Source organism: Gavialis gangeticus, unplaced genomic scaffold, assembly GCF_001723915.1.
Source record: "Gavialis gangeticus isolate Ggan-Ray unplaced genomic scaffold, GavGan_comp1, whole genome shotgun sequence".
Lineage (NCBI taxonomy): Eukaryota > Metazoa > Chordata > Crocodylia > Gavialidae > Gavialis > Gavialis gangeticus.
The window spans coordinates 31,998,236-32,017,785 of record NW_017729001.1 but is presented as its reverse complement, the minus strand read 5'-3'; the positions used below and the strand labels follow the sequence as shown (position 1 = coordinate 32,017,785).

Below are 19,550 nucleotides of genomic sequence, written 5' to 3'. Positions count from 1 at the left end.
CCCCCCCCCCCCAGCTTGGTGTCATCTGCAAACTTGGTAAGGGTGCACTGCATCCCATCTTCCAGACCACTGAAGATATTGAACAAAGCTAAGCCCAGGACCAACCCCTGGGGCACTCCACTCGATACTGGCTGCCAACCTGACAGCAACCCTTTGAGTCCAACAATCCACCCAATTTCTATCCACCTGACAGTCCATTTATCCAACCTATATTGCCTTAGCTTGCTTGCCAAACGTTGTGGAAGACCTTGTTAAAAGCTTGGCTAAAGTCAAGGTATATCCTGTCCACTGCTCTCCCTACATCCACAAAGCCAGGCATCTCATCATAAAAAGCTATCAGTTTGGCCAGGTCAATTGACTTCTAAGCCCTTCTTTCTAGCTGTAATGTTTTGGGCCAAAACATACTTCCAAAATAATGTTTTGTTTTTAAGCTACTTATAACATGGGCTTTGAGGACCTTTGGATTTGAACTGCTGGAACTCCAGCCTCCTGTGTGATGGCAGGGGCAGCAGCAGCAGCTTTTCTGAGCTGACTGCAAAGGATGTGAGGGTGTCTGGAAATTGCTAACACTTGGTAAAAGCAACAGGAGAGAATCGGGGATGTGCCTTTGAACACATATGTGACAAAGGTTGGATATGGGTTAGGTTTGTAGGAGGAAGTTCAGGATGGTGAGGGTGCTGCAGTCTACCTTGGCACCTGCTCTGCGGTAGTCTCAAAAGGGGCCAACTACTCAGTCTGTGTACCTTTACATTCTCTCATGTCATCAGCCTGGAGTCCAACAAATCATGGGGTTGGCCTGCCCAACACTCCGGATTGACTGAAATGCACTGGACCTCCCTTCTGTTCCCTTTCCAAGGCAGCTGAAACACTGCATTGTTCACAGCCTTGTTTTCTGCTGCCAATGAGCAATGGTCTAGTTTTAAAAACCTGTCTAAAGTGGAGCCAGAAAATCAGTGAGATTCCCAACTCTAAGATCACCTTCTCCAGGCATTGTGCCAGCACAAGCAATTTAATCTTGAGCTGCAGCTCATCATGACCTCCATTGAAGAACTGCTTTTCTTCCCTATTGCAAAGCTTCCAGCATGTGAGCCTGCTTCCAGGGGCTGAGCTGAATATGTTAAGCTTGTGGGCATGAAATAATTGTGCTGCCTAATTTTAACCAAGAGAATCCAATTTATAATCAGTTCTAAGCCATGCTTGAAGTAGCACGAGCTCCGATAGTGAGCAGATATGCCTTGAGGGACATCTAATTCGTAATCCAGAGGTGGGTAATATTAAGGGGACCAAAGCTAATGAGCTATGCAGCTTATACATGAGAGCCTGGTTTTCTTAATTTAATTAGGATAAACCACTGGGTTAAGGTGACTTTACATGATAGAGGCAATCTCTCTGACTTAGATGCAGTTCATACGAAAGGTATTACCTATCCTTTTTCTCTGCTTTGCTGAATCAGTATGGAGTTCACTTGAGGAACCGACTAGATGGACAGCAGCATAGGAATGGAGATTGCCTTCCAGGACCATTTTAAGAGAAACTCTCCTTATATTGGAAGAAGATGAGGATTCTTGGCTTCAAGTTCAAACTGATCTAACTTCAAGCAGAACAATGAGCCAAAATGTCTATATTTATCCTGAGATTGCCTGCAACATTCCCTGGTCATGAAGGGTTCAATGTTATTTCCTATAAGGCTGAGCTCAGAGCTTACCAGTGAATACAGGGCTTTGGAGAGGGCCGGGATAAAATATAACAGCAGGGAAGAAGGGCCCTCAAATGATACTTGAAACCAAAACCAAAAAAAAGTAAACAGACCTTAGAACTGAACATTGAAAAGCAGATCGTGTTTTGCAATGCCCCCATTTAGAAAGTTCCTGGTTTGCCGTGACGAGTTCTTCGCCTATCCTGGTAATTTAAGAATAAACAAACTGCACAGTTTGTGCTGGCCTGAGTCACAGCATTGTTCTGGAGGGCAACATCACAGAGGAAAAAAGACGAAAGAATCTGACCCAAGATCTGAAGACAAGGAAGAGATTTGGGGGAAGAACCCATGTTCCTAATACAAGGACGTTATTAGGGAAGATGGTGGGACCACCCAGAGATCAGAGGTTTGTGGGTGCTGGAGGTCAATATGCAGTTTTCATATCCCAAGTGCAGGAACTGTTGGAACTTACATAGGCGAAGCATTCCCTGCCCGCTGTGCTGGTCTTTCAGCCATTGCCCTTCGTAGATGGATCCATCCTTGTAGTACATTCTACCCCAACCACTTCTTTGCCCATTGCTCCATTCCCCTTCATAATATTCGGTGTCTGAATAAAATCTAGTTCCGTAGCCCTAAAACGACAAGGTTTTGGTTCTCATTCCTCCAAGCTTAAGCATTCTCTGCATTCACAAGAGGCAGCTTATCTAGTGCATGGAGTCTGGATTCTCGGGGGCTGCTTCCTGATAGCAATAATGAGCAAGTTAGTGGCCTATGTGTTTAACAGCATCTTGAATACATAGCAACATTTATTGAAAAACTATATAAACCAGAAAACCCTCATGTTTTTCACTTCTAGAAGGTGTTCAAAATGAATGCAAGGTTAGCCAAGTGTAATATATTTTTATTTTGGAGCTGCTTAAGTCCCTGATCCCCTTCTCCTGCCTGATCTACTGCTCTGCTTCCTGAACCATCTGCTGCTGTCCCCTCCCTGGTCTGCCCCAAGCCACACACAGAGGCTTCCTGTGCCACTTCTGGCATGTATGCTGCAAGTTGTCCACCTTTTCCCTATAGCCTGGAGCTGAGTGCAATGCCTTCAAGTTCCCACAAGCCTTTTGAGAATCATGCTACTTATGAGCCTGTTGAGGCAAGGGCTGTCCCCTCCTTTCCTTAGAGTTTTATTAATACAATATATGTTCCAAAAATAAAACAAATCCAGAACTGTATCCACGCCCAAAACAGGAAACCATGGGGATTAAAAAAAATCAGAAAATGGTGAAGAACCAGAACAAGGCTTGATATCTAAGCTGTGGCACAAGAAAATGTCTGTAGTAGTGACTCTACAATCCTCTGGGCAAGGGGGAAAAAAACATGATAAAAGCTACATTGCTTTGAGAAGGAGTGGTCTCAGTTTGTCTTTACACCAGAGGAGAGGATCTGCATTGTTCTGACTCTTTTCCTTCCTAAAACACAATGTCCCAAACACCCTAAATTCCCCCAAACAACCTTAGTGTTTCCTTCCTTCTCCACCTCTCTGTTTTTTTTAATTCCGTAATTAATTTATCACTATCAAAAGCTGTTGGACTGGCAGCCATGGAGAATTAAGTCTTTGTTTTGTCCAGTACATCTTTCCAAGCCGCTTTTGTGCTGTCCCAAGCCAAAAGGCCTCAACCCTGTCCCGGAGGAACCGTTTTGGGACTAATAATTCTCCAGAAATTCTGACCTCCTTAGTGTCTCATCTGAAATGACAACCGGTTTGTGGCAGTGGTGGGTTTTGGTTAGGAATTTCCTCAGAGAAGACCACGTATGTTATTTTATACAGGAAGCACCAGAGTTGTTTGGCTTAGTTGTATGTTCACCTGTTCTGAGGAGTCAAAAGCCTGCACTGCCCCAGAGATTTATATCAGTCAGAACTGTTTACATGGTGCTAATGAGTTTTCCCACAGAAGGAAAGCGGTAGCTTATCTCTGTAGAAAAATAAAATCAGTTCTGGAAAAAATTGATTTGTCAGAACACTAATAGCATTGAGCTTCATGGATGCAAATGGAAAGCTTTCATATAAGGAAAGGACAAGTAAAATGAGGGCATCATCCTAAATAGTTCACAAAAGCTCAATCATTCAATATATATCTTCAAAGAATGAAAAATGAGGCCTCCCTGAAGAGTTGAGAGCCATGGAAGTGCATGCCAATTAGATGTCACAGAGGCTCTTAATTTAATTTGAAAACAGACACAGAGGGTAACATGAAGTTTTCATCGGCAGATCAGGAAGTGTTTCTAAGAGGATTTTGCCTAGGAAACGGCAGTAAGTTTTTTTTTCAAAGATGACTTCCTTGGTATAAAGATAGGTATGTATTCTCTGGCAACAATCTATTCCTAAAAGGACCTGTGTTATAGTCCTAATGTATTGTGATGATTTGTGAAAGACCTATGTCGACAAGCTATAGCTTCTTGTAACAATTACATATATGCTCTTCCAACAAGCCTTGATTACTCAGTTCAAATGTGGAAGTAACTAGTTACACAGGCTGTGAGGTTGATCAAAGGCTATAAAACTTCTTACTTCTACACCATTCCCTTGAATATGACCTAGGTTTGTAGTCATTGCTGTGTGCAAGTCGTTTGGATATATATGATCTCATTTCAGTTGTCGGGGAACAGGTGCCTACACTAAAAAGATTTCCTAGTACAACTACCCCTCCTTGCTGTGAATTTCATTAGAGACCAAGGATTCAGTGGCTTTGGAAAATTAAATGTCTATAGGGCTACAACTTATAGAAAGAACAATGAAGGAAAGCTAGTACTTCTATTGCCCATGCTAAGCCTTTTCTGCAGATAATGCATTTTAGTCTCCAAGGCTGGCAATCTTTCAACAACCCAAATGTCAATGCAAAATATAACGAAAATTAAAACTCTGAGGACAGCTTAATCTCATTCCTTCTCTCAGCAGCTACAGAATATTTCTTCTCCACTGCTGGTATCTAATAAATAACAATTAAATAATGCTCTGAAGAATTTTGTTTTGGAAGCCTAAAGCTCATAAAGAATTAGGGGGAGGTTCATGCTTTGGACCATCCTCTCAGCATGCCAACAGAACTTTTTTTTTAATGTATGTCCAAATCTGGCCCATGATTTTGTTCTCATATCAAGACATCCATTAATAACCTCTTACAAAGTAACCCTGTATAACAGCCTTGGGGGAAGAATGGGAAATCACTTACACATTTTTTGTCATTTTTCCACCAGCCTGAATACACTTTCTTATATCCTTTAGTTACAGGATCAGGAATGCTGTATGTTCCATATCCATCTCGTTTTCCAAATTTCCAGTCACCATTATATATTGCTCCTGTGCGTTTCCAGATCTGCGTTCCTTTCCCTGTTTTAAAGTCCAAGAACTACAGTAAAGCATAACCTTTATTATTAGAAGCATTTCTGAAGGCATTCAACGCAACAAGATCTGGGCACCTTTACAAGATTTATTGTGAGTCATTAATTATATCAACAGGAGAAACAGAACACTGTGCTCTTCTGCTGCCCACATCTTTTAATCTACCCAGTCAGCTAGGAACATTGGTTTTACAGTTTAATCATGTATGAAAGCATAGAAAAACAAGTATGGCCTTGCAATCTTTCCTAAATGAAGCCAGGTTACTGCTTATGATTCTGACACACTTTGTAAGCTGCATGCACTGTTGATCTAATCAGAGCCTTCCTATGCAACTCTCATTGCTCAGTGCCTCAGTTTATTGTCTGTGAACTGGATATAAGAATACAAGGCTAATTCCTTGTTCTCATTCTTTTCTCTCTGACTGCAAGATCTTTTGTGCAGGGGCTCCATCTTTCTCTGTTCACCACCTTGAACAGTAGGCCCCATCTTAAATGGAAACTTACATGCCACTGTATTACAAAAACTCATGATATTAAACTTTAAGTCAAATTAATCAGAATGCCATTCATGTGCTTGCTGTTTTGAGTGGGATATATTCACAGATTTTGCAAGTAGTGGGGAAGAACAATGGGAGTTTATACATGTGCTCTGGGTGTCGGGGGGGGGGCACTTTAATTGGAGTGTCTCCTAGAGCTGATCTAATTTAAGCACCCAGAGCGTCTTGTGTATCAGTGTCCCTGCCCTTCAAAATGGCAGTGGGATCACTTTATCTAAAGCTTGTTGGACGAGCTCTAAAGTGCCCCCACCACCATTTTTAAGCATGGGGGCGTTGATACATGAGACGCTAGAGTCTGCTGCAGCACAGTAATTGCCATGCTCCAACAGACTCGAATAATTGAGCCTGCTCCGATGCACTGTAATTACAGCACCTTGCAGCAGCCTCGCTGCACATGTATAGGCACCCAATAGTTTTTAGTTTCATTGTAGTTCTTCCTTCTGGCCATGCAAGGTCACTGCCCCTGTGAGACTGGGGGAGCAGATCTGTTTTTCTTTCTTCTCATCTTATACTCCATCGCTGGCATTCATAAGCCATGACTAAGGTTATGGTTTTGGCACAGTCATTTTTAGTATGTTTCATAGCAGAGGTGTGAAAAACAGTGGGTTTTAGTTGTGGTAGGTATATTTCTTTACAAGAAAGGGGGAATTGTGAGGGGGCTCTGCCACCTGGGGTAGGTCAGGAACATGGGATCCCTCTGTGGGTGTTGAGTGAATGCAGAAGAAGGAAAAGAGGGATAACAATCTACATTTTTGTTTGCATTCAAATAGAAAAAGACATGTTCTTACAATAGGAAATATGACTGAGGAGAGATTAGTACAGCTAGGTTTAACAATCAGTTCACCTCAACTTATGTTCTTAAAACCATTTCATTTTTTTTTTTAAGTTAGAACTTTACCTTTTAACATATTAAGGTTGAAATGATAGCATCTGTCTATCCTCCTATCTGCACAGGCACCAGATGCCAGCCCTGACCAGTCCATATCACTTTCTTTAAGGCCATGACTTAATCATAAACCCTTGATTTTATATTAAATGAGCTAATTAAATTAAAGACTCATTTGTTCCCACTTAAAAATTCAACACCTCCCTGTCTTCAATGCCTTAGGGTTGCAAATTTATTTTCTTTTTATTAATTTTGCCATCACACAACCACAAACACATTTACTAAAAATAACGAGCTCAAAATGAGTTGGTAATTTATAATACCTAACCTAAGTGTCTGAATACTTTTAAATTACATTTTCCTGTAAACTGAATTTTAACTTGAAATCTTACCTTCATATTTTCAATTTTAACCTAAATGTATCATACCACATCTAAATGCATTGGCCTGCAGAAGTAAGTAAAAAAAAAAAATCACAAGTCCCTGCAGAGGATCATAACAAATCTAAAAGTATATTGTAGTTTCTATGAAGCAATATTTTTACCATGTTTTAAATTGTCCAGCCATTCCCCAGTATAGTGATCCCCATTTACAGCATAAATAGCGTGTCTTAATCCATTTTTCTGGGCTTTCCTGTCCCATTCATTCCAGAGAGGCTCTGCAGTCCTAGGATATTTTACAAAGGGCATGTTGTTCTTAGCTAGAAATAAAAACAAAAGGTTGTTAGACATAAATCAGACATTATCAAAGCAGGTACTAACAGGATGTGCAATTTCCAAGCCATTTAGGCTACTACTGGGAGGGGATGGGGACACTGCCTTCCCAGTTGTCAGCACCTCGTCTTCCACAGTCCCAAGAGAAGGCCTAATATGTGTAGGTGTTCTGCCTGTAGCAAAGGGCTCTGCGTGTGGTTTCCTTTCCCTTTGCCTGGGATGAATAGAGAATTGATTATGGCTCTTTGACCTTTTTTAAATAGCTTGTGTGCCTTCCAGGATATAGAGGATGGTCAGCACCGAGATATGGCTTAATTTAATCTTTAAGAGCCTATAGTGGGGTAATGTTTTAAATGGAGATGATAAGTACAAAACACATTTTAGGATACAGAAAAGAGGCCAAAATACATCAATAATTTAAAGACACATGAGAAGACATCTGTGATAATCACAAGTAGATTTGCTACCCTTTCTGTTACACATCTTGTGATAACCAGTGTTTTCAAAGGCTCAGCTACTGGAACCATATGAATATGTGAGACTCTTAGCTTTCATTTGAAAATAAAGTTAAGTTTCTATGCTCATGGTTGAGGAGAAATATACTTGAAAAAAAAAACAGCAGGAAAATAAAAAAAACAATGCATTTTTATGTTGGTAAATTTATTTTTAAGTAAATAATTATTACTTGGGGTGAGAGGTCTGACTCATGATTTCTAAGATTTCTGAACAGCAATGCTGCAAAGGTCACGTACAAGACGCTTTTTGTTATAGGAGCACACTACAGAAATACACTTCAGACAACTCAAAGGAGATCAGGATTGCTACAACATTAGAACATGCACCTAACCTCAGGCTGCTAACCTGGTTCTGAATAAATAAAGAGTTATTAAGTAATTAAATTAATAAATGGTAATCCATGGCTAAATTTTCAAAAGCCATTACCAAAGAGTAGCTTCCATTGATTTAAATAATGATTTGGGAATTGCAGCTTTGGCACCTGTTTTTTTTTCCTTTTGCCATTTTACATTCGTGGCTTGAGGGCATATTTGGGCACCCCCTGGGCCTGTTACAGCCATAGCATATTGTAAGAGCAGGTACTCCGGGAGCTGCAATTCCCCACAGGGGGAGACTGGGAGCCCAGAATGGGAGCCAGCTTCGGAGATATATAAAAGCCTAAGCTGAGTAGGGGAATGTGGTAGGGAGGGAAGTACCTTGAAGGGTAAGATAAGTTGTCTCCCTCCATTTCTTTCTTTTGAGAAGCTGGAGAAGACTGTCTTGGTTATTGAGCAAGTTGTGTTAATTTTCTTGTTTGGGGATTTTTTTTTCTTACTAAATAATGGAGGCCCTGAGGAAAGAGACTGCAAATGGAGTAAATGGAGTTTTATTTGTACTCCCTCAACCAAGTGGAACTGTACATCAGCTGATTAAGGATGCTCGTAGCTCACAAAACATTCAGGCCTTGCTATTTGCTAAGATGTGCATTTAACTCCCTTTCTTTGCTTTTAGAGGCCAGCTGAGTTGCTGCCATAGTTTTAAGGTAAAGCAAATATGCCATGCTGTATTAATGAAATGGCCATCCTGTAATAACTGGAGTCTAGCAGACCTACCCTGATTATGAGCTCAATTGTTGGAAAAATGGGTGAAGTTCAATATAAGTGACAATAATCTGTAACAACGCAGCTAGTAAAAGAGTAGGAAAGGAAGACAGAAAGGTTGGATCCGAACAAACAACGCAAGATTACAAAAAGCCCTTCGGAGCAGAGGTGCCCAGCAGTACATGGCCCCCCTTAGAAACAGGGCTGTCACCTGAAACGCATAACACTTTCCATATGTCCATCATCTTAGGCCCCCCCCCCCAGCAAAAATACGAGTCAGTGCCTATGCCTTGGAGCAAGGAAAAGGAAGATAGAAGCAGATTTGCATATTGCATAGACAATTCCCTCTCATTCTGTCCCATCAAATCAGCATCTTCATGTTTCCCCTGTTGAAGCCATTCATAATTTAGCTGCTCCCTACTTGTCCATCCTATTACATGAATATGATTTTGAATGTTCCCTTCACTCTGGCAAAGACGGGAGCCTAGAACATCTGTTGGCTCAAAGTCAGCCTTTGCATTTTTCTCTCATACTACCCCACTAGGTGGAAAAACGTCCCCTTCAAAATGTACTGTCCCTGTACTCGCATACTTCAGATCACTTGTTAAGAAACACCTCCACTGTGCTACCAATGGAGAATTGCTACTTGACAGTGACCTAGCACCTGGTATGACAACTTCAAATTGCTGTGGACAATTGATGCCATCCATCAATGGACTGGACAAATGGCAAGTCTATCCTAATGGATCTGGTTATTACTCACTCACCCTGCCTGGTATTTTTTTGTTTTCTGTTTGTTTTGTTTCACCCATGTGTTAACAGCTCATTTCCAGCCTGTGGGCTCTGAGAGTCAGGAACTATCATTTTCTATGTACTTGTACAATGTTAAGTACAATGGCCCACTAACCTGGTCCAGGCATCCCAGTGCTACTGCATACAAATAAATAATAATAATAATTAGTAGTCCCTACCTCAGTGCCTCTACTTTGTGAATGATCAGCACACTTAAACATACAAGGGTGTTATTTTCTAGGACACTTCAGAAAGCAGGATTCCCATATTTTACTACCCAGTCCACATGAAGCCTTCACAGTGTCTAGTTAATTTACTACACAAGCAACTGGGGTCTATCTTGTTATGCACAGACATCATTGGGTTTTTATGACATCATGGTAATTATACAAGAAAAGCTAGGCTGGGTTGTGTTCACATCTTATCCCAAAAGATCATGTTAGTTTTCCTCTGTTGTGCTATGTATGCTTAAAGGTATCATCAAATTAATATAGCCCTGCAAGTATACCTCTTTCTCCATGGAATACTGTATGTAAAAGGAGCAATCACGTGTCCACCATCTCAGAAACCATCACAGAAACCTACTAAAGTCAGAGTAACAGGGTCATGCAGCACCAGGCCCTGTATCTGCAAAGTGTGCAGTCTCTGCTGGTGCTTTGTGCTGAAGAGCAGCATGAGGGTGAGGAGGGTGCAGTATGAGTTGGAGTGTCTGCTGATTTGTGACAAACCTTAGGCAGTAAAAACAAGAGGTGGGAAGAGTCCCCCTGCCTTGCCTGACTTCACTGGAAGAGCAGCAGAGGGGACTGAATCCCACCTATTTGACTGGATGTGTGTAGATACTTGTACTGTCTGAACAACTGACAAATACTAGCATGACATCCTGTGAGATAAGGAAGTATTATTGGCTTCTTGTTGCAAAAGCGGAACCAAGGCATGGGAGGATTGGCCAGATAAACACGCTGTTCCTTCAGACACACTCAGATTAGACTTTTTCTACACGATCCACAATGTTCATTGAGGCAAAGCATCCACTCATCTTAGGGCAGGAACATGACTGTATGTACTCGGAACGAAGTCAAAGCCTCTCGTGCTTCACTCCAAGAGCACCATGGGTTGCAGCTACTTTAACTCCAAGGGTTGCAACTACCATTTTCCCCAGCCCCACAAAACAAAAATCACAAGAAAATTAAATACAGTAACTTAATTTAATACAATTCTAGGTTACAGTTTTAAATAAATGTGTTAAAGCTAAGAGTTTCATATAAGCAGCAATTCACCTCCATTCTGCGTATTACAAATTTATCTCTTAAAAGTTTCTTTCAAAAATCCACCCGTAGAATACAGATGACTCGACATCGCTGCAGAAGAGAAAGTCGTCTCCTGCTTTGATCTCCAAGTCTACAGGATGAATATTGTATTATTGTTGGCTTCTGTGTTGATTTTATATTGAGAACTCAAAATAACAAACATACAGTAACGCAGTGTTGAGGCTGCAGGTTTAAAAAGTTAGGAAATGCAAAACAAATAGATCTAAAAAATAAACTGAGAGTTTCGAAATGCTGTTCTCTGCCATTAATGGCTGGGAACTGACAACAAATTATTGTGCTGCAGTTCACAACTCTGACCAGTAGATGCTGCTGCTCCCACTAAAACCATCTCATTTGCTCTGCCATCCAGACCAGTTTTTTGTATACTCCTTCCGAATCCTGCCTTGTGTTCTTACAGCACTATTTTTTTTTAGTTTCATAATTTTGTCTTAATTCACATGGCTCCACAAGAGGCCTAGATTTTCTTTGCTTTTTCTTTCAGGAGGGTAAATCAGGACAAAAGCTAGAGGTACTCCACAAGAAACTATTTTTGTAGCTTCACTACAGACCTTCTAAAGGGCCGTCTCTTGCAATTTTTCTGCATCGCATTCTTGGTGTCCATGTGGTGCCAGAATCCCTTTGCAATCCCAAAACCTCACAATTAAATCAGCGAGAAGTTTAAGAAGTTTACACTTTAAGGCCAGATTTTCCGAACTGCTCAGCACCCAACATACACCCAACCCTGCGAGCTGTTTTGAAACTCTGGCCACTTTTAGATGGCTGCACGGACGCTGAGCTCCTTTGAACTTTCTAGCCTTACATACAGTTCAGGAGTCCGAGAGATAATAGCAGCGTGTTCATCTGGATTGCTGTAGCTCTGCTGAGAGGATCTGTGGGTTTGGGCTCCCAGTCAGCAATTGAGGCCAGCAATAACAGGTGCCCTGCAGCTCTGCTGGGCTGCTGCGTACAACTGAGTTCTCAGAATCAAGCAAGCTTTTTTTTCTGCCTTCCCTTCCCTCATAGCTGTTTAAATTTAGGCTGTTCTCTGCGATGAAGTTGGGGAGCTTGGTTCTTGCTCCTTCACCTCCTTTTGCCCTCATTTAATGGGTAACTGGCAGGAGAACGTGGTCTTCTTGCTTTTTTGTTCCATAGCTGCCAGTGATCTCTCTGCAACTCTCATCAGTTTAGATGTTAATTGCTACAGTGGGGCGGAGCTAGTAGCTTCTTACAGAATCAGACATTCCCCAACCTTAGCCCCAAAATAACTTTAATCTTTTTTTCCTATATAGTCTGTTGGACTAAATCAGAGGACAATGGGATGGAGGAAGACTCCTTTCCTTTTTTTGCATCCCTATGACAAGGTATTTAGTAGAAGTCGCAGACTTTGTTTGAATCTAACAGGCCCTGCCCTGAGCACTTCTGCTATGACCTCACATTTATGACCGCGGGAGTGTCAACTGTGCCCTTTAGCACCTGCACCACCCCAACCCCAACAGAAGGACTAATGCAATCGGAAAAATCTTGATGTTAATTAGTGGGAACCTCTCTAAAGATAGCTGCCCCTTATTTTCCAGCTATTCCAAAGCAATGCAAAGAGATTAACAGGTATCTGTTGGCCCATGTTTCTAGACTAAAATAATTTCCGTCTCCCCTCTTTTAATAGCAAATACATGTAGACTAACCTCAGAGTCAGTTCAAGGCTGATCTGTTTGTCCGTCCTGCAGGGAATGGCCCAGGGAGGGCTGGAGAACTACAGCATTATAGCAGCAGGAGCTGGAGTCTGTGTACGGTACTGCAAGCTCCAGCTGGGGTAGCCATAGCAACTCAAGCAAACTTTCACAACAGACAAGCTCTTTTCTGCAGGGAAGAGATGTGAGAATCACATCCAGGGAACAACACTGTCAGGGTTTAAAGGCTCCATGAGGTTCATCACAGAGTTGGCAATCAAATCTAATTGCAGTCATTACTGGAGCAGTAAAAGCCTTTTTTTTTTAAGTAAAACCTTGGCGTTCACCTTGTGTATGGGTATCTATGTGTATAAATTTATATTTGATTTGTATTTAAACGAGAAAATTGATTGCTTAACATAAATACATGCATTTTCCTTGTCCTTAGAAATAGAGGTAAACAGGTAGTTTTACTTATACACGTCTAAAACAAATTCAGTGAGTAGATACTATTCTGTTACTTCACAGTCATAGCATATCTTTATTTTCAAAAAAGCCTCAAAGCATTTAACAACTTCCAAAGAATATGTCCAATTTTGCTGGTCTAAATAGCTTCCCTTGGTGATTTCCAAAGGCTGGCCGCTAGCATAACTTCCATCGGGAAGCGTCTCCATGTGAGAAAAAACATGGACTGGGAGGGATACCTTCCAGAATAGGAAAGGTGCCTGTCCAAATTACCGGCAAGGCTCATATTTGATCTTTGAACAGTGTTCCTACAGTGGGGTACCAATCTCTTTGGGGTGCTTAGGTGCTTTTGTCATGAAAATAGTAAACTTCAGCCCTCAATAATGAACTTCAACCTATGTTTCCATAAAGTTAGATTTGTTGTGGTTTGTTAAAGAGCAACGGGTGATTCCTCAAAGCTACAGCTCCACTATATAAAAACGCATTTATTTCCTTCAGAGTGTCTGTAGGAAAGAGATGAAACTATAACCTTCTTAATACAACAGTTCAGTAGCATCTGACAAAGTCGGCTGTTCCCCACAGAAGCTTATGGCTCTGAACCAGTTAGTAAGGCTGCTTGCAGACACGAACAAAACAAAAACCACGTTTGACTTTAAATTTGGTGCGCTCCTGCGCTGAGCCCAGCACATGCCCACAAGAGACAACACGTTACTTCGACCCAGCTCTGCAGCGTCTGTATAGATCAAGCGCTTTAGTGGAGCTTTTTTGGCACATTTATCAGCTATTAGATAAAAGTCCCAAAAAACCCTGCTGATGCATCCAATCCATAGAGACACTGCAGAGCCGGGTCGAAGTAACGCACAGCTTCTTCCAGTAAAGTTTTTTTTACCATGTCTGCAAGCAGCCTAAGGTGTTATCGTGCCATGCCCTCTGCCTAACAGTTCCGTAGGTTAGAATATACAGGATTGACTCACTGACCTAAAAATCAGACCGCTGAGATATCCTGAGGGTTAAGGAACTTAAGATCCATGTTCATTCATGCTGGTATTTAAATGACATCAAACGTTGGGGCTAAGTTCAGAAGTCAAAAAGCTCAAAGCTGAATTGATTCAGCCTTTGCAGGTTAGTCTAAGCTGTAGAGATTGAACCAATAAGCAAATGAACAGACATTCACTTTTGATTCAGGAAATGCAGCCACGTGTCTGCAGTGGCTCATGCCAGAACCTGGGGCATACTACAGCACTCCTGCCAGGCAGTGCCAAAGGGAAGGGAAGACAAAAGGCCCTCCAAGGCTTTCTCCCCCTCCCTGCTCAAGTGGAGGAGATGTGGCCAAGCCCTAGCCTGGAGCTAGCTGGAGGGTCATCAGGGTGGGGGCGCCAGCCAGGCTGAGGAGGGGGTGGGTGCGGACAAAAGTAGTGGCATTGAATTCATAAAAGGTTGAACAAGAATAGTTCTTTCTCTGAAGTGAGCATTCAACACAGCTCATCTGTGTGTTCACTTTTTCCTGCAGTCCCCCAGGTCTCTGGGATTTGCAGCCCACAATCACAGCAGCAGGACATTGCTGGGGTGCTCATCACTTCCTCTTCCTGTTTCCAGGTACCTCTGGGATTTTTAGTCCACAGTCACAGCCAGCAGTAAATTTAGCAGGGCATGGAAGCTCTGTACCCAGGGGAAGGGGAGTTTAACCCCCCTCCCTGGCCCCAGGTCCCAGCTTGGGTTTGCCTGGGGTGGCCAGTGAAGCAGCCAGTGAGCCAGCCATCACTGCTCTGGCTAGGGACCAGAGGGGTGGGGCCAGCCCTGCTCTCTGGAGCAGCCAGCACAGCCCAGCCCAGGACTGCAAAGCATGTAGGGATACTGGGGGACTCTGACTTAACTTGAACCAGGAAAGAGGTCTGGGACAGAAGTTTCATAAACTGGTTTGACCTAAACCAGTTATATCTGATACTACATTCAACCAGGTTTATCTTAAACCAGTTTCAGTCATTTTGCAACTGGTTTATGTGCACTGAACTTCTGTTCTGTTACAGTTTTAAACCAGTTTCTGATCACTTAAACTGGTTTATGTGTAACTTCTGTCCCTAGCCTCGATGTTTACCAAAACCTGCATCATTGTCTTTCTGAAGGGCTTGTGCAACAGTTTGATTCAGTAGTTTATTAGCCTTCACATTATAAGTGTTGTGTTGAGTTTGTTTTGCTTATATTTTCAAACATTTATGAAAGTGTGCTTGAAAGTAAAAGGAACTGAGGATTCTGTACATAAAAGCCACAATTGTTTTAGTGATGCAACAGTAAAGCAGGTTTTAAAATACCTTTTGGGTCAAAGGCTCAAGGGAATTAAACACATTTATTTGTCATACCAGTAAGTACCCAATTCTGGGGACTGGAGTTGATAGCCTGGGAGACCCCTTCTAGTCCCCTCTTCCTGTCTTTAATACCTTGTTTTAGATGTTTTCTTTTGTATATGTTAATCAATCCATTTCCAAATTCTGGCACGAACTTTCAAGCTTGTTTACTATGAAAATAATAGGCCAAAGTCTCTAATTCAAAACTCTAAAGCCTGTTGAACTGTTTAATTTTGTACACAGCCAGGGTCACATTGACTTTTTTTACTCTTGAAGACGCTTTGTTCCACTGAAAATAACAGAGCACTGGCTCCCCACTGGGACAGGTAGAGCATGTGAACAAGTTTACCAGATCTGTCGAGGACCCTCCTTTCTGTCCCTTATTTTCCCTGTACGGTCATGGCCAAACTGCTAGAATTAACAGGGCTGATGCAGAGTGAGGGTGAAGGCAGAGATCTGAACACACTTGAGGACAGAATACATAAAAGGGATTGTGTCAACATTTTAACCCATCTGTGTAGTTAAGACATCTCTGATGGACTAGGAGAGGGTGAGGAAGAGTCTGAGAATTAAAACCTACATGAAAAGTGTGAACAGGGCAACTGCACAACAGTGTTAGCTCCTGATGCATCTGTCAAGTGCCAGAACGTCTATTCTAAAATACTCCCCTACTAACATGCCCATGACACAGTGGTTATAACATATGAAGAACCCCAGGAGCAGGCAGCTGATGATACCTACTTCTGTGTTCTGGTACATACCTGACAATGATTAATGATTGGAATAGATTACACTATCTAGGCCAAAGTGCTGTCTGTCTCGCATACATTAGAGCTGCTGACTCTACAGCAGATGTTACATTCAGGGAGATTAAAAAAAAACCTACCCTAGGTATGCTTCGAATAGGGGTTCAATGTTTCTGCCTCTCTCAGCAGTGCCCACTCACTCCTTCCCTACCCTTTGTATTCCAGTCACTGCTTCCTGCAGCACCTACAGCATCGGGTGTAAACCCAGTGCTTACGAATGCTCATGCTATAAATTTCTTAGTTAGTCTATAAAGTGCAAATCTACCCTGCCTTCTGCCTGACTTCAGACTAACACAGCTAACTACCTCTATTCTATTTGTCATTAAAAGCATAAATGCTGCTAGCGTTGGAGACAACATCGATCCCACGAGAACTAAACATCAAAAGGTTAAAACGTGGTTCACATTTGAGGAGAATAGAGCTTTTCTACTATATGGGTAAAGTTTAGTTCAAGCACATTACAGCTGTCTTACTGGAAATCCCAGACTGCAACAAACACCCGGAAGACCTAAGAACCACCACAAACCACAGCAAGACCCACTCCAAGTTTCAAGAGGGTTTATATGACATTGCCTTCAGTAATATAAACACATAATAGCGTGCATATATTTATTAAATAAATTAAAGCCTACCAAAACATTATACCGCATGCACAATTTCTCCCTTGAGAAGAGAAGGAGAGGAAATTAATCATACATGACAGATGTTTGTCAAGTCACTTAATGCACTGTGGGAAAGTACTCAGATATCCTTAGTGATGATGAGGGGAGCATAAGAATCTATACAGAAAAGAAATAAAACAATTTGTGCTGGAACTGGGTTAGTTTGTTAAAAATACAGGACTTCAGGAAGTGTAGGGGCACTGGTGGACTTTGGGGGGATGGGGAATGAAGGGTGATATACCCTAAATTCTATGCTGTAGTGCTGTAGGGACTGTAGAGACTAAGAGACAAAATGTCAGCTGCTCAACTATTCTGTTTAGCTAAGAAAGAGTGCGCTATTTTGCTATCTCAGCAGTTTTCAACTGTTTTTCATTTGTGGACTTCTTTGAAAATTTCAAATGGAGGTGCAGACCCCTTTAAATTGTAAGTGTGGGTATTCACATTCTTTTGATCATTTTTTGCAGACCCCTTAGACATCATCTGCAGACCCAGGGGTCCGTGGGCCACAGGTTGAAAACCACCTGTGGCCTCACTCTGGTGGCCAGAGTTGTATACTGTTTGCTTTAAATAGATAGGTTGGATGATTTCTAACTTCTTAAAGACTGGACTTACAGTAGCTTTGTGTATAAATTACCTTGCTCCATTTGCCATTACAAGATGAGTAAACTACAAAATGGAGTGAAGTGATATGGTTCACATGGAAGTTAAATGCAAAGGAGAAGCAAAGCAGAGAGTCAATGGAGAAATTATAGAAGGAGCTTTAGTGCTACAGAAAAAGGCCCCATCCCTAATTAAAATATAAATATTGAGATATCTGCTGATGAATTATCCTCAGTGGGGTGATACTATGCACTTGTGGGATAGTTTTAGGCACATCACAAAATAAATTTCAGGCTGAAACAAGGCACATAATTCCCACAGAATCTGTAATAGGAGTGTAAAGTTGTTCTGCATGTAACTGAATACAGGAACACACTGCATTATACATAAATTAGAGCAACAACAAAAGTAGCTCTGACTTTCATTCTCTCACTTAAGCATGAAAGGTACAAGGAATACCGATGCAGTCAACCAAATTTTAAATATTTACACCAGACAAAAGTTTTCCTGTAATTAAACACATCCAATAAAGAAGTAAGGGAAGGATTTATTCACACCACTTCCTCAAAACATCTTTCTGGAGAGAGCATAGGACATGAGTGAGGATGATGGCCTTATGTTTTACAGCAGTCTTCAAGTGGATGAAAAGAAGGGGCACGGACTCATGGAGGAACTAGTAGGGGTCTGTGCAGTAATACCAAATAGTGGCTATTAATTGCCCTCCTTGTAAAAAAAATGTTATTTTATTCATTATTTTCTTTATTCTAGTCCTGAAATTCTACGGCAGATAACAGTGCCAAAGGATCTGTCAGTTGTTCATCAGTGATCACAAGCAGCAGTTACTGGTAATTACAGTATTCAGACACTAAACTTGTAAGATATGTATCCTATTTGTTTGTCTTTTTAACTTACTTGCTTAGGTTTTTGTTTAATTTAGGGTGATTGATACTGCTGATCCTATGTGAGATCTGCAGCTACAGACAGTCTATAATTTGGAGAAATAAACAAGAACAAACAGCTTTTGCAGTGATCTCAAATGCACAGCAGAGCACTTTTAATACACTTTTTATTACAAAGTTTCCCAAATAAAGGAGGGCTTTAAAATTAAAACAAAATAAAATATTAAAACAAAAGATTAATATTTAACATTTAACATATTTGGACAAAGCAGAGGTGTAGGTTTGTTTGGATACATATGTTATGAGCATGGCATAAGATCTTGTATAGAAAAGGCTGGAGTAGGACTTTCTATTTCTCTAATATAAAGTGGTTCCAGTTAATAATCTATAGTATTTAATATTAAAAAAGAAAAATGTTAAGCACTTTTGTTTTAAGGGTTTACTTCAAAATTACTCTGTGGTACTAAGGATAAATGAAACCCTGAAGCATTTTGCTTTGGAAATTATATTCCCTTCATTCTACTTGCCCTGCATTTGGGTATAACTCCATACACCTGTAATGGATTATTTGTACAAGGGGGGGGGTTGTATGTTAGATGACACCACTAAAGAGTACATTAATCTGCACAAATTCATTAAAACCTTTCCTTCAGAACTTCTGTGACAACTAAAAGAAGTAAGATGGAGGACTACTTTAGTATCTACCTCTCTGAAAACAAATCTTGACTGGTAGGCAGTCTACAATGGAGATAGGTTTTACTTGTACTAAATTGTTGTATTTTTTGTTTTAGATAGTATCTCTTGGTGATTAATGAGTGTTGTGTTTTTATTTGAAAGATTTGACCAAACTCTGTTTTGTCAACTTCAAGAGACAAGGAATGATACCTTCTGGCAGGAATAGAGAATATTAAGTGTTTGGAGGGCTGAGCATAGAGCACAAAGAAAGCAGAGGGAAACATGCCTTTGGTATTGTTCTTGGAGCAAAGTATATTGCATCTGTAGGATTTTACAATTAAAAACAAAAACAGATACTGATTTGTCCTTTCCAGCCAGCACTATTGTGAATTCTGTTAAAAGCACTAGATGGCAATCATGCACCCTGTCAACTCCAGTGATGATGTCTGCTGGTACAAGGCACCACCTGAGTTCTGACAATATTCATGGCACTATGCTACT

The 19,550-nt window shown here is 41.1% G+C and overlaps 1 protein-coding gene across 1 annotated transcript in view; it reads right to left on the bottom strand.

Moving 5' to 3' along the window:
- The window catches only part of MORN3 (MORN repeat containing 3), a 15,555-nt gene extending 2,810 nt beyond the window's left edge, over positions 1–12,745 (bottom strand). Inside the window, exons 1-4 of the mRNA XM_019507291.1 lie at positions 12,616–12,745; positions 7,071–7,226; positions 4,915–5,072; positions 2,169–2,328 (exon numbers count right to left, since the gene is read on the bottom strand). Coding sequence (XP_019362836.1) covers positions 2,169–2,328; positions 4,915–5,072; positions 7,071–7,215 — 463 coding nt within the window. The 5' untranslated portion in view covers positions 7,216–7,226; positions 12,616–12,745. The remainder of the gene's footprint in view (positions 1–2,168; positions 2,329–4,914; positions 5,073–7,070; positions 7,227–12,615) is intronic.
- Between the last annotated feature and the right edge of the window lie 6,805 nt (positions 12,746–19,550).